The sequence below is a fragment of the Lampetra planeri genome, unplaced genomic scaffold, assembly GCF_965212315.1.
Source record: "Lampetra planeri unplaced genomic scaffold, kcLamPlan1.2.h2 scaffold_629, whole genome shotgun sequence".
NCBI lineage: Eukaryota > Metazoa > Chordata > Hyperoartia > Petromyzontiformes > Petromyzontidae > Lampetra > Lampetra planeri.
Window position 1 is genome coordinate 12,216 of NW_027615452.1, and position 15,229 is coordinate 27,444.

At 54.2% G+C, this 15,229-nt stretch overlaps 1 protein-coding gene across 1 annotated transcript; it reads left to right on the plus strand.

Annotated features, from left to right (window-relative positions):
* The first annotated feature begins 4,402 nt into the window (after positions 1–4,402).
* Positions 4,403–11,626, plus strand: LOC144741637 (arrestin domain-containing protein 3-like). Its single transcript, XM_078624139.1, has 7 exons — positions 4,403–5,079; positions 6,570–6,645; positions 7,234–7,381; positions 7,682–8,041; positions 8,565–8,727; positions 9,353–9,495; positions 9,948–11,626. The coding sequence occupies exons 1-7, from the start codon at positions 4,776–4,778 to the stop codon at positions 9,993–9,995; spliced, it is 1,242 nt and encodes a 413-aa protein (XP_078480265.1). The 5' UTR covers positions 4,403–4,775; the 3' UTR covers positions 9,996–11,626.
* Positions 11,627–15,229: the final 3,603 nt, after the last annotated feature.

Sequence of the window (15,229 nt, forward strand, 5' to 3'; positions counted from 1 at the left end):
AGCGTAAGGCACTACCACGAGAGTGCAATTGCGGTCAAAAGTGATTCCCTGCTGCACTAATGACCATCGAGACATTAAACGGTGCCAATATCTTGCTTTACAAACCTTGACCCCAGCCAGTGGTGGCAATTCCACATGTCCATGGCGGGGTCGGGGGGGTGGGAGAGTGTTATAGCAATTCAACCAACGGCTTGACGGGGGATTCCTTTCGCCCAGCCGCGAATTGATCGCGGCTGATGATGCTACAGGAACGCGTCGTCATTTCGAATCCAATTGCATAATGCTGATGAGTCAGGCAGGGCCCATGCAGCTTGGTTGGCTCTCGATGGGATGCCGAGGCTTGTGCGCAGGGCGGCCTGCCCAGTTGAGTGCAAGCTGAGCCCGAGGAATTCTCTTGTCAGCAGAGCGACTATCCAGACACGGGCAGGCAGGACGGGCCTCTTTCACACGCCTGCCTCGCTCTGTCCACTGCTGGATGAGAGCCTCCCTCCACGATCATGGGGGAGGCGGTGGGGGGGGGGCGTTGGACCATACTTCACCACGCTGGTCACAGTTGCGGTTTCGGTGGTGGTAGGCGATCTGAGTAAATTTGGGCATTAATTCTAGATTTGAGGCTTTCGTGACTGCAAGGATTCATATTCTTAGGTTTTTTCGGTAAAGTCACGTAGGTAAAACAATTACAATTAATAAAAGTAAAATAAAAATAAAAATCACGACGTTTCGGAGGCAACACGAGCTTCCGTCTTCGCGTCACCTGAAGACGGAAGCTTGTGTTGCCTCCGAAACGTCGTGATTTTTATTTTTATTTTACTTTTATTAATTGTAATTGTTTTACCTACGTGACTTTACCGAAAAAACCTAAGAATATGAATCCTTGCAGTCACGAAAGCCTCAAATCTAGAATTAATGCCCAAATTTACTCAGATCGCCTACCACCACCGAAACCGCAACTGTGACCAGCGTGGTGAAGTATGGTCCAACGCCCCCCCCCCACCGCCTCCCCCATGATCGTGGAGGGAGGCTCTCATCCAGCAGTGGACAGAGCGAGGCAGGCGTGTGAAAGAGGCCCGTCCTGCCTGCCCGTGTCTGGATAGTCGCTCTGCTGACAAGAGAATTCCTCGGGCTCAGCTTGCACTCAACTGGGCAGGCCGCCCTGCGCACAAGCCTCGGCATCCCATCGAGAGCCAACCAAGCTCCATGGGCCCTGCCTGACTCATCAGCATTATGCAATTGGATTCGAAATGACGACGCGTTCCTGTAGCATCATCAGCCGCGATCAATTCGCGGCTGGGCGAAAGGAATCCCCCGTCAAGCCGTTGGTTGAATTGCTATAACACTCTCCCACCCCCCCGACCCCGCCATGGACATGTGGAATTGCCACCACTGGCTGGGGTCAAGGTTTGTAAAGCAAGATATTGGCACCGTTTAATGTCTCGATGGTCATTAGTGCAGCAGGGAATCACGTTTGACCGCAATTGCACTCTCGTGGTAGTGCCTTACGCTCCCGTAATCCCCGACGTTGAGCGGGGAGTGAATCGCAAACGAATTCGTCACGACCGAGGTCTTACTGTGGAACTAAAACTGTGAACTGTTTTTTTTTACTTTACAAGGTAAGACCCACTCAGCTATGTAGCTACTTTTTTCACAAAGCAACCTGCGCACAAATGACAGCCCAGCGAAGAGGATTATCGTCGTCGGGTGGAAATGTATAGCAGCCAAAGAGTCTAAAGGGACGTGACGTTGATAATACAATTGTGGAGGGAAAAACCCGTGGACCCGGAGAAGAATCCACGCGACCGCGGGGAGAGAGACGCGCAAAACTCCAAATACACAGCAGCAGGCGTCAGGGTCGGGATCGAACCCACGATCTCTTGTAGACCAGGCGAGGTAGTTAACATCTCCTAGTCACCGTGATGATGATGATGATGAGAGCGAGAGACACACAAACTCCAAATATACAGCAGGCGTCAGGGTAAGGATCGAACCCACGACCTCCTGCACACCAGGCGAGGTAGTCAACATCTCCTAGTCAGCGTGATGATGATGAGAGTGAGAGACACACAAACTCCAAATACACAGCAGCAGGCGTCAGGGCCGTGATCGAACCCACGACCTCCTGCACCCCAGGCGAGGTAGTTAACATCTCCCAGCCACCGTGATGATGATGAGAGCAAGAGAGACACACAAACTCCAGAGCAGCCACTGCAGAGAGCAAGGGGGGGGGCTCGCGGCCAAGTGTGCTTCTAGGGAAGAGGGCGGAGGTGACGCGGGGAGGAGGGTGGAGGAGGAGGAGGGGAGGGAGAGAGAGAGAATGTGCAACGGGGAAAGGTCGCGGCCGAACAACAGCTGCCACCATTCACCAAATTAAGCGAATATTAACCAAATATAGCGTGTGCAGTCCGCAACAACAGGTGGGACCCCCTCCTCCACCCCGGCCGGCGAGTTGGGGTGGGTGGGTGGGGAGGTTGTTTGTGAGATGCGGTGACGGCGGTGGCTTTTGCGGGCCATGGAGAGAGGGATTTGGAGGAGGGCCAACGCGGTCGGGCACGTTCACACATTCTTGGGTCCGCCTATCCCGTGGGACGCAGCGGGGTCAGGAGCCAGCGGCGGGGCTGGAGAGAGAGGGGGGTGGGGGCCTGCTTAGTGATGGCCGGGAAGAAAGTCTGCTCAGGTGTGGTGGTGGTGGTGATGAGAGCGAGAGACACGCAAACTCCAAATATACAGCAGGCGTCAGGGTAAGGATCGAACCCACGACCTCCTGTACACCAGGCGAGGTAGTTAACATCTCCTAGTCACCGTGATGATGATGAGAGCGAGAGACACGCAAACTCCAAATACACTGCAGCAGGCGTCAGGGTAAGGATCGAACCCACGACCTCCTGCGTACCAGGCGAGGTAGTCAACATCTCCTAGTCACCGTGATGATGATGAGAGCGAGAGACACACAAACTCCAAATATACAGCAGCAGGCGTCAGGGTAAGGATCGAACCCACGACCTCCTGCACACCAGGCGAGGTAGTCAACATCTCCTAGCCAGCGTGATGATGATGAGAGAGAGAGACACACAAACTCCAAATATACAGCAGCAGGCGTCAGGGTAAGGATCGAACCCACGACCTCCTGCACACCAGGCGAGGTAGTCAACATCTCCTAGCCAGCGTGATGATGATGAGAGCGAGAGACACACAAACTCCAAATATACAGCAGCAGGCGTCAGGGTAAGGATCGAACCCACGACCTCCTGCGTACCAGGCGAGGTAGTCAACATCTCCTAGTCACCGTGATGATGATGAGAGAGAGACACACAAACTCCAAATATACAGCAGTAGGCTTCCTTGCCGGGAGAGAACTTGGGGTTATGGGGGGGGGGGTCGGCTGGGCAATTTCGGGAAATTTCGGACGTTCAGGGAATGTTTTGTAAAGTCCCGGAATGCGCACACGGGAACAGGGTCGGGCTGAACGATTCATTGATTTCAAATCGCAATTTGAAACAATGCGATTAGCAAATTGCAAAGGCTATTATTTTCTTATTGCAATTGTTGTATTTTTTATGATGAACTTTATTTAATGAACGTAACAATTGCTCTATGTTTGATTGTTCTATTTTCAATTAAAACATTTTAATAAATATGTTGGAAGCAATTCATATCTTTAAAGTTATCATCCTTGCTCTTAGGTTCTTTCGGTAAAGTCACGTAGGTATAAAATAAAATAAATCACGGCGTTTCGGGGGCAACACAAGCGTCCTTTCTCCCCACGTGACTTTACCGAAGGAACCAAAGAGTATGTATGGATTCCTGCAGTCACGAAAGCTTCAAATCAAGATTATCATCCTTGCATTTTTAGATATATTTAGATGGTATATTGTGGTAATGCTCAATCACACGTTTTAAACCTATTACACATTGAATATTGAACTGAAGCTTGTCCTTTAAAAAATTTAATCGCAATATCCCTCTGAAAAATCACAACAGATATTTTCCCCAAATCGGCCACGTAGGGCCCAGGGCATTTGAAGACCACGAAGCGGCCACGCTCACAACACGCACGGGGGGCGGGGGGTGGGGGGGGATATTGGCACGGGTTGGGGTGCAACGCGCCCGCCCCCACCCCCCCCGGCGCGCGCCGAGCACCACGCGTGCACGCGGCGAACACGCGGACGCTCGACCAATCGCGAGCTGTTTACCGCTCGCGCCCAGCCAATCACGAGCGCGCTCTGCCCACGGTGAAGTCACCGAACACGCGCTGTGCACGACGTCTTCGCGTGTTAGCGGCGGTTGGGTGGGGGGGGAAGCCCCCGCACCCGCGGGTGGGGGGGAGATGAGCCCCGCCCCATCTAAGGGGGAGGGGCTGAGGGGGTCTCCCCTTAAATAGCGGCGGGGAGGGGGTGGCGACGTGCACTTGACCGTCTGAGAGCGGCTGAATGAGCGAGCTCTGTGGCGGTTCTGGAGCGTTCGCCCATCGCGTTAATTGTGCCTCCCGTTAATTAGTCAAGGGGGGAGGGGTGGCTAGGAGGACTTTGCCAGGCCCCTGCTGCGGCCTTCTTGGAAAGAAGAGCGGGCATTCTTAAACGCTGCCGAGATTTCGGTCGGCGGCAGCAGCAGCAGCAGCTCAGGTGCAGCGAAGTTTTAAAACGCTGCAAGAAAATCGCGTCTCGCATCTGCTCGGATTTACCAGCAGCAGAAGGTTGTGCGTCGGTGGGTTTTGGTGGACATCTGCGAACCTACCCCACCACCACCACCACCACCGAGTTGTTGTTGTTGCGGCTTGAACCATGGGTCTCGGTGACGTCAAGTGTCTCTCCGTGAAGCTGGATGCCCCGGACGGCGGCGGCGGCGGCGGCAGCGGCGGGCGCGGCGGCGTGTTCGTGGCCGGCCAGGAGGTGCGTGGCCGCGTGCTGCTGAGGCTGCGGCGCGAGTCGCGGCTCGGCTCGCTCCGCGTTCGCGCCCGGGGCCTCGCGCGGGTCAGCTGGGCCGAGCCCGAGCTGCTGGGCCGGAGGGCCGCGGCTCCCCTGGCCCTCGCCTGCCGCGAGGAGGCCACGTACCTGGACGTGCAGCAGACGCTACTCGCTCCCCCGGGTGAGTGGATGGTGATGCAGCAAATGTGGCTGTGACGGTCCCACCTGATGACGGAGACTTGTGTTGCCTCCGAAACGTCGTGATTTTTAATTAATTTTAATTTCATTTTTTACCTACGTGACTTTACCGAAAGAACTAAGAGTTTGAAGCATGGGGAGTTCATCTTCTTGGTACTTTCGGTAAAGTCGTCACGTAGAATGGAAATAATAAAAATAAAACATAATAAAATAATTCTCACGACGTTTCGGCCACAACGCAAGCAGCCGTCCTCAGGTGAAGAACAGCGTCTATCGAGAAGACAGCGTCTGAATGAAACACCACCAGGCTTTCTGACAGACCTGTTCTTCACCTGAGGACGGCTGCTTGCGTTGTGGCCGAAACGTCGTGAGAATTATTTTATTATGTTTTATTATTTTATTATTTCCATTCTACGTGACTTTACCGAAAGAACCAAGAAGATGAATCCCTGCAGTCACGAAAGCTTTAAATCGAAATTCACGGGGGGTTCGTGAAGCATTGGGGGGGTCTGACGTGGGGGTGCCACTTTGCGTTGCTTCAATTGGAAGCTCCTTTGCCGGTTGCAAAATATGATAATTGGGTTTTTATCTGGCAGCAAAACTGACACATGTTTTGTTCTTTGAGTTGTGCGACTTTTGGCTTCATCTGGTCCAACACCATGTGGGACTGGGCTCTTAAGAAAAGTTGTCTCTGGTGTGGACCAATCAATTTCAAGGACGGTGCATACATGATCAGAGTTGTATTTTTTTGTTTGAATTCCGACCGCAAGTATTGTGGTCAATGCAAAAGGTGTCAGTTTTGTTGCCAGATAAAATGGTAAAAAAAACAATTATCGTATTTTGCGTTGCTTGTTGAGAAATCTCGAGGGTTGTTCTATGGGATAGCATTGCCTCTCCCCCCCCCCCCGCCATAGTAATGTGGAATGTTCACAACCGGCTCGGTGCCTGTAAGCGAAGCCCAAATGCCGTACTCCTCCGTGCCAGTAAATCACTCGGCAACTTTGTTGACACTGCAGTTGTAGAGTGCGGGGTCCGAGTTGCTTTGCTTTGGGAGGTTTGTGTGTAACATGAATACGAGCCGCGTGTGTATAACAGCACTTGTTAAAGTTGTTCATTAATGTGCTTGTAGCGCAGCTGCTAGAAGCACCAGATGGCGTGTATCGGGGTGGGGGGGGGTGCGGTGTGGGTTAACTTTTTTTCCAGTTAGTATTTTGTAGGGGGGGGAGGGGGTCTGCGTCTCGAGAAATAAATAATTTGAGGTCCCTAATTAGTAAGGGATCCCCATTTAGAAGGGTACCCTCTCTTGCTCTCTTGAGGGGTCCCTCTTAGTAAGGGCCCCCCACCCTCCTGGCAAAAGGGACCTTCCTAGAAAGGGGGGTGCGGCACAATCCCACGTGGGCCTGCCCTGATTGGCCCTCTCCTCCTTGTGACGTCATCACAACATGTTTTTCCAATCTCGCCCCTCCCAAACAGCTGGCGGAAGTGAGGATCATGTGACGCTCCCTGCCGGGCTGCACGAGTTCCCGTTCTGCTTCGTGCTGCCGGACGGGTGAGCGAGCACATGACTCACCGCACACCGCGTACACACCGCGTGTGTACACACACACACTGCGTACACACCGCATTTGTACACACACACACTGCGTACACACCGCATTTGTACACGCACACACTGCGTACACACTGCGTGTGTACACGCACACACTGCGTACACACAGCATACGCATGTGTACACACGGCGCGTGTGCAACAACGTTCGCATGCGACGCATGCGTGTGTCCACACGTACGCGTGCAGCGGACACGCTCAAACGTGTTCCTTGCCGACACGCCCATGCTGGACATCTGTGGAAACGAGCTTCATAGCTCATCGGATTCCTCATGCAGTCCTAAATAAAGATTCTGATATACAGTGTACACACACAGAAAGCACACGGTGTACACAGACGTATAATATACACGCGGATTGTACATACACGCTCTACGCTCACAGGATATGGACACAGCATATACACGGTGTAGAACACACAGCATGTACTGCACGCACGCAGAACAAAAACGGTGTAATACGGCACAAGTGTAGTGTGCTCTCGCGTTGCAGCGTGCTGACCGTGCCAACCCGTCCCTGTGTCCCGCAGACCGCTGGCCACGTCGTTTGAGGGCCGCCACGGCTGGGTCCGCTACTGGGTGGAGGCCGCACTGGAGCGCGACTGGGGCCGGACGCAGCGCACGCGCCATCGCTTCAGCGTCGTGGAGCACGTGGACATCAACACGCCCAGCCTGCAGGTGAATGCCGCAGCAGCAGCAGCAGCACACCAGCATCACACCAGCATCACTAGCAGCATCACTAGCAGCAGCACACCAGCGGCACACTGAGATTTTGGTCTCTTTGAGTTCTCACCCGATTAAACGAATAAACTTAATAACAGCACTCGCCCGCCACCAATACCAGCATCGCAACCACATTTAAATGCCCACTGATGCCCGCAGCCTTTGTGCGCAACACACGCACATCTTACACATGCAAACCGCCGCCTCGCCCCCCGCCCCGCTCACACCGCACGCGTCTCCCCGTCTCGATCGCAGGAGTCTGCCGCCGGCGCTCGCGAGAAGAACGTCGGCTTCGCCATGTTCGGCTCGAGCCTCATCGCGCTCAGCGTGAAGATCGACCGGCGCGGCTACTGCCCGGGCGAGGCCATCGCCATCCACGCCGAGGTGGAGAACTGCTCGTCGCGCCTCGTCGTGCCCAAGGCGGCGCTCTGCCAGCGCCAGGTGTTCTTGGCGGGCGGGCGAACGCGCTCGCACGTGCGCGCCGTGGCGGAGGTGCGCGGTGAGAGCGTGCCCTCGGGCCGCACAGACTCGTGGGACGGCCGCTTGCTCAAGGTGCCGCGCCTGCCGCCCTCCGTGCTGTCCTGCGCCCTCATCCGTGTCGAGTACTGCCTACAGGTGAGCGCCACGGGGCGTGGTGGGGTGGGCTGGGCGAGTGGGTGGGTGGGTGGTTGTGTGAGGGTCGAGGGGTTTCGCAATTGAAGCCGTAGGGGGGTGGGGTGGGCAGTTGGCGCTGGTTTCGATGAGCTCGGCATGGGGTAGCCTAGGTTGGGGTGAAAGTGAGCACCTGGGGGTGAGTTTGAAGTATTGGCAGGCGACGGCTGTTGAATTCCATCCTGATGCTGGTTGGTCATGCATGGAACAATTGGTTAAGAGTGATACAAATTGCATGTAAATATATAGCGGTTGACTAATTTTGCTAGCGGACAAAACGACTGCAAAATATTTGTCCAAGTGCCACCCTGAATGGTGACGATTCATTGAATCCCCAATGGGTGTCGAGTCTACAGTTGTCTCGTAGCCTGGGGCAGACCAGTCGTGACACGAGCGCATTCGGGAACCTCAGGCGGTTGTTGTGGCTGAGCTGCCGGATGGAGATGCTGACCCACCCCCCCCCTGTGCCTCCTCCACCGCCCCCCAGGTGTACGTGGACATCCCCGGCTCGTCAAACCTGCAGCTGGAGCTGCCGCTGGTGCTGGGCACGATCCCGCTGCAAGCCCTGGGCTCCCGCACGTCCAGCGTGTCGAGCCAGCGCAGCGTCACTGGGGGACCAGCGTGGAGCGAGCTGCCCGAGGCGCCTGAAGGTACAAACCGCCGCGTCCGCGCGCGTGTGTGTGTGAGCGAGTGCTAGGTCGACTCAGCCTCAAATGAGTACCTGGTGCGATGTGTAAACAACGTCACTAGGGAGACAAAGGCGGCCGGGCGTGGTGTTGGCCACCCACCCCCTCATGTGCCGTGCCGGCCTTCATAGGTGCTTGCTAACAGCACTTGCCCCTACAGTCGGTTGAGGCTAAATGGGGGACCTTTGTGAGCGCGAGTGTGCGAGTGTTCGACTGTGGGGAGTGGTGGTGCAGTGATTAGTGCACCGCGCTACAAACCCAGCGAACCGAGTTCTAATCCCACTTAGGACTAATAACGGTTGTGAATATGTGAACCGGGCCTGGACCACCGTTAGGTCGACTCGGCCTTAAATGAGTACCCGGTGCGGTGTGTGGCACACCACCCCTCTCGTGTGCCATTCCAGCTTTAATAGGTGCTCGCTAATAGCACTTGCCCCAAGCAGCCCGTTAGAGGCTGCACTGGGCATGTTGGTGGTCGTGAGCGAGAGGGGCGTGTGTGAACGAGTGAGCGCGTGTATTTGGGGAACGCGAGAGTGCGGTGGTGGTGGACGCGAGTGGGCGTTGACTCCGTTATTGTGCCCCCCCCCAGCTCCCCCATGCTACACGGACGTGGTGTCGGAGGAGAGGTTCCGCAGTCTGTGCGTCCCCACCGAGGAGGCCTTTGCAGGGCCCCGTTCGGCCTACCTCTACATGCAGCAGTTCATGCTGCAGCCTCCGCCCCTCTACTCTGAGGTGCGTGTGTGTGTGTGCGCAGCCACACAACCATTGCCCGATCTACCGCAACTACCACAACAATAACTCGCCCACACAACTGCTGCCCAAGCACCTCCACTACATCGTAAGAACCACCACAACAACCAACGCAACTACTGCTACCGCAACATCCGCCGTAACTGTGACCCTCGTTACAATCGTACCACAGCAAAACCTCACACGATCCCTCTGCAGTCACGATCGCATCGCACACCACCGTAACCACCACCAAATGATAAAAACAATCTCCAAGCATCACAACAACCCACTCAACCACCACCGTCACAAACGGTACCACGACTAAACAAAACACCACTCGCACATCCAGCAGAACAACAACAACAAACACCTTGTACAACCTCCACTGCCATCACCTCCACAATAACCATCGTGGCTAACGCTAATCTCCTGTTGCTCCATCTCCCTTGCAGGTTGACCCCCATCCTCTGGAGAGTCTGCCCGTGCAGGTGAGCACGTGAGGCCTCCCCGCGCACCATCGGGGTGCGGTGGACAGCGAGCACGACAGAGGGAAAGGGGGGAGCCGTGTCTGTGAATCACGGGGCATCCAAGCCGGTCCAGCACACGCATTCGCAAGTGGCGGTGCAAACTCCGGACTCTTGACGATGGAGCTGATGAACATATTAATGGTTGGGACGGTGACAACGATGACGATGCTGAAGACTGTCATAGTCAGAAGATGGGGATTGATGTCATGATGACGTCGTTATGAAGATGTAGGCCGATAATGATGATGATGGTGGTGGTGGTGGTCATGAAGAAAGTGACGATGGTGATGAAGGTGGTGATTGCGATGAGGACAGCGGTGATGAAGGAGATGGTGACGCCTCGGAAGATGGCGACAGCGTTCGTTGTGGCGACGGTGACCGTTGCGGAGACTGCGGGAGGGATAGTGGTTGTGACGAGTTGCCAGTAGCGATGTTTGAGAGGCTGTACCACGTTGCGTGTGTGCGGTGTACGGCTGCCCCTGCGACGCAGGCGCCGGGACTTGCGCGCCGTCCGGCTGCTGCAGCCGAGCGTGGCGACGTGCACTTTACGTTTTCATTTTTCTGAACAAAAATGTTCATTTTTGCTTTTGCCAAAGCCTTTACCTGGCACTTACCCAGCTGCATGGGAAACACTAACGGCATTTGCCATCATGATGAAATTCGTGTGGCCTTATTTTTGTATATGCACTTCAAGCACAAATGGTTAAATTTGAATGGTGGTCGCTGGCTGCCATTTACCGAGTGCCATCGGTTCCCTGGTGATGAGGGATCCTCATAAGGGACGGGACTGGGTGGCCACGTGCGTGGATGTGTTGCACGTTTAAGTTATTTTGTATTCTCGGCTTCAACACCAAAACTGGGAGCCCCGGCTGGCACAAGACGGTGCCGCCGGTTCCCATTGAGCCATGCGCGCGCAAGGGTCGTTATTAAGTCTCGCCAACGATGACCTCGCGCTGAGGGTGGTGGTGGAGGACGAGCTGTCCCTCCACCCCTGCTGTGGGTGAGGGTCGTCAACCCTGGCGAAAGTGACATTCTGCCATGACACCCCTTGGGCAGAGGGACTACTTCCCCGGGGTTTTTGTAACCAAACGAGCCAAAACGTGGCCTAGGCCACGAAACGAAACGGCGCCGACCTGACTGTTTAAAACGTTTACAAGGAAAGTTCTCCTGCTGTAACTGCAGCTGCTGCCCTGGGTGGAATATTCCAGCTGTGGACAGGTGCTGGAACCGCCGAGCGGCGGTCCAAGTGCCTCGGTTGAAGCGGTTTCCCCGAGCCTTGGTTGGTTTGGGGAATGGGCAGCTATCATGCCGGATTGATGGAGCCATCGTGAGTTTTTTTTTTGCCAAAAGAATCTGGTGACGTGGGCATTTTTGTCCCGCGTCGTCAACCGAGCCAAATCTTGCGTTGGATCTGCGGAGCTGGAATGGCACTTCCAGGGTTATTGTTTTGTTTTTCTTAACACAGCCATGATGCCTGGGCTGCTTGCCCTTGGCTGGCAGTGCCCAGGCAGCCCTTACAGTGTTATATTCAGTTGTGCGTTTTGACCGCTGGATGTGAAAGGTCCGACCCTGTGGGTTTTGTAATAAAATCACTGTGTTTTGTAGAGATGCCTCGCGTGGTGGTTATATGGGTCGTGGATGAGGATGTGGCTCTCGCATCAACGGGTTTTGGAGGTGCCGAAATTAAGAATGCCGACTGCACAGGATTTGCTCGCTCTCCCGAAGAGCAAGAGAGGACGACTCGAAAGGTGCGGAGAGGAGCCACAGTTGAACGGGAGGCAATACATAGCCAGGCAGTGGGGAGCTAGTGCCTATCCCCCCCCCCTTCCACCAAGCTCTTGTCCTCGATATGAAAGTATTATACTGGTAGGAACCTCCTGGTTACACCAGCCCACAGGGGATTATTGTGTTCGTCGTGCAGGGAGGGGCTGGGTGGGGAGGGAGGGGCTGGGTGGGGAGGGGCTGGTCACCCCGTGGTGCCCTTATAAAACTCAACGTTTAACCTACTCACGCCGGCTTGTGCCTGCCCTCAGTCGGGCATATTTGCGGAATACACCACGCCGCCGTTGACCCTGGCCATTGACCGAGCAACCCAACGTTCCTACCAGCTCCCTCGGCGTTAATGTGTTTGGCCAATGAATAAGTGCTTTTACATTTGAGAGGAAACTGGAGCACCCAGAGGAAGCCAACGCGTGTGAGGGGACAACACTCCCGTACAGATGGAACAGGTGGAGTCCACATTTTCGTGAGTCAGGGTATAAGGCTGGTCGATGCTTACGGGAAAGTGGTTTCACAACATTTCTGTGATCCATCAGCCCTCCCTGCCTTCCCAGTGCTGGATTACAGACCAAACAAAGACCGATACCCCTGTATCGCCTTCATCAGACTTGGCAAGTGATGTTAGCGAGCACCTATGAAGGTTGGCACTGCAGATGAGGAGTTGGGTGGTCCGCACCACGGCTGGCCGCCGTTGCCTCCCCAATGGTGATGTTTACACACCGCATCGGCTTACTCACTTGAGGCTGAGTCGACATAGGAGAGGCTCGGGACCGGTTCAGAAAATCGTCACCGGTGTTGGCCGCGAGCGGGAATCAAACTCGGGTCGCCGGGTTTGTAGATCAGCGCGCTAAGCACTACGCTACCGCGCGCGTAGCCACCACCGCCTGGAGAAAGTTGCGTGTTGAGGATTTGATGGGGTGCTGAGGTGGTGGTGAGTGGTGGTGAGATGGTGGTGGCACCGTTCACTAGACTTTCTCTCGTGAACGGTGCCAGCTTCCCGTGATATCTTCCTATTTTCTAGCACGCTCCCCTCAATGGGACTTTACAGTCTGGTTTCCAAACCAAGGCCATTCTATGGAAACTGCACTCCTATGCACCATCAACAAGCCTCTCCTCAGCCCCGCTCTCCTGCTTCTGCACCCACCTCTCAAACCGACGTTGTCATACACGTGGGATTTGACGTGCTCAGAGGTAACCTGTATTCACAGTGTCCAATGTGGCCCCTTTACTTTCTCGATATACTGTATATCGTCCGCCGCTTGGCAGTGGCAGCAGCAGCATCTCCAGTTTTAATGTCAGCCAGCTGATTGATGATATGGCACCCAGCCCTTGGGTTTGCCATTTACACGGATCCCTAGATCAATGTCCACGATCGCATATCCTGCCTTCACGCAGCCTCATCTTGGGGGGGGGGGGGTGGGTTGCTATTAAGTTAAATGTCATCCAAAACACCCAAGTCCACGCTCGGTCAAGACCTGCCGTTTCAGTTCATGGGCCAGACCAGGAACCGGTAGCAGCAGCAGCAGTTTCACAAACACACACATCTCAAGATGGGACCTTTCTTGCCAGTATCAAAATATAAGAAACACATTCCTGCGGAGGGACCTGGTAGGAACGTTGGGTTGCTCGGTCAATGGCCTGCAGGGTCAACGGCGGCGTGGTGTATTCCGCAAATATGGCCGACTTTGAGGGCGGGCACAAGCCGGCGTGAGTAGGTTAAACGTTGAGTTTTAAAAGGGCACCACGGGGTGACCAGCCCCTCCCCACCCAGAAACCCACCCCTCCCACCCCCACCCAGCCCCACCCTCCCCACCCAGCCACTCCCCACCCAGCCCCTCTCCACCCTCCCCACCCAGCCCCTCCCCACCCTCCCCTCTCCACCCAGCCCCAACCCCTCCCATTTCTGGATGCACGACGGACGGACACAATAATCCCTTGTGGACTGGTGGAACCAGGTGGTTCCTACCAGTAAAAGTAATGCAGCTGAACCAGCGAAGGAGCTGTTACAGTTCTCTCGTTGAACTGAAATGCCAGGTCTTGACCGAGCGTGGACTTGGGTGTTTTGGATGATTTTTTCCACCTGAGGACGACCGCTTGTGTTGCGATCGAAACGTCGTGATGTATTATTTTTGTTCTAGATTTGAAGTTTTCGTGACTGCAAAGATCCATACTCTTCGGTTCTTTCGGTAAAGTCGCGTAGGTGAAAAATAATAACTAAGAATACAAATAAAAACTAAAGAAATAACTAAATGTAGTTATTTTTTTTTAAATAACTACATTTAGTTATTTCGATTTTTTATTTATTTAATTGCTTCACCTACGTGACTTTACCGAAAGAACTAAAGAGTATATTATTTTTGGTTTTATTTTATTTTATTTCTCTACCCACGTGACTTTACCGTAGGAACCAAAGCGTATGGATTCCTGCAGTCACGAAAGCTTCAAATCAAGATGATAAGAAAAAGGTTTTAGCCTTTTTCTGGACAAGAAAACAGTTGTGTTTAATTTGTTATTGCCATGAAGAAAAACAAGTACCGTGTGTGGTTAATGCAGACACGATTCCTTGCAAAAAGGTCTCCGTTTGGTGTTTGAACATCTCAACACCCCCTGTTTGATTGCCAGAAAGGGTAAGACATATTCTAAGACCTATTCTTATACACACACACACCTCACGCAAGACGCTGAGAATTCCTTCCCCCCCAAAAAAATGGCATCAACATTTGTGGAAACCAAACTCTTTGGTTCTTTCGGTAAAGTCACGTAGGTAGAAAATAAAATAAATCACGACGTTTCGGGCGCAACACAAGCGTCCGTCATCAGGTGGGAAAGCGTGGTCGAAACGTCGTGATTTATTTCATTTTCTACCCACGTGACTTTACCGAAAGAACCAAAGAGTTTGGATTCCTGCAGTCACGAAAGCTTCAAATCTAGATTCGTGGAAACCTCTGTGTGAACAGGCATGAGGTCATCGACAAAGATTAACAGATTGTCGGGGCAAATGCTGCGAGCGAGCGCCTATCAAGGCCCGAGACGTCACACACGAATTGGTGGCTTGCCAGCATCACACCCGGCCGCCTTTGTCTCCCCAGTGGCGATGTTTACGCACCGCACGAGGTACACATTTGAGTTTGAGTCAACCTAGGGGAGACCCAGGACCGGTTCAGATAATCCGTCACCGGGTGTTGGTGGCCGTGAGCGGGAATCGAACCCGGGTCGCCGGGCTTCGTAGCGCGGCGTAGCACTAACCGCTGCGCCACCGCTCACCACGACAAAGATCCCCCGTGTAGCCTTAACAGACTGTCGGGGCAAGTGTTGTTAGCGAGCACCTATGAAGGCCGGCACGGCACACGAGGGGGTGGGTGGCCAACACCACGCCCGGCCGCCTTTGTCTCCCTAGTGACGATGTTTACACATCGCACCAGGTACTC

Excerpts from the sequence above, each read along its gene's own strand:
- LOC144741637 (XM_078624139.1), top strand. The coding sequence starts at position 4,776 with ATGGGTCTCGGTGACGTCAAGTGTCTCTCCGTGAAGCTGGATGCCCCG. Across the intron at positions 6,646-7,233 it reads TGCTTCGTGCTGCCGGACGG|ACCGCTGGCCACGTCGTTTG; the intron begins GTGAGCGAGCAC and ends TGTGTCCCGCAG. Across the intron at positions 8,728-9,352 it reads GCTGCCCGAGGCGCCTGAAG|CTCCCCCATGCTACACGGAC; the intron begins GTACAAACCGCC and ends GCCCCCCCCCAG.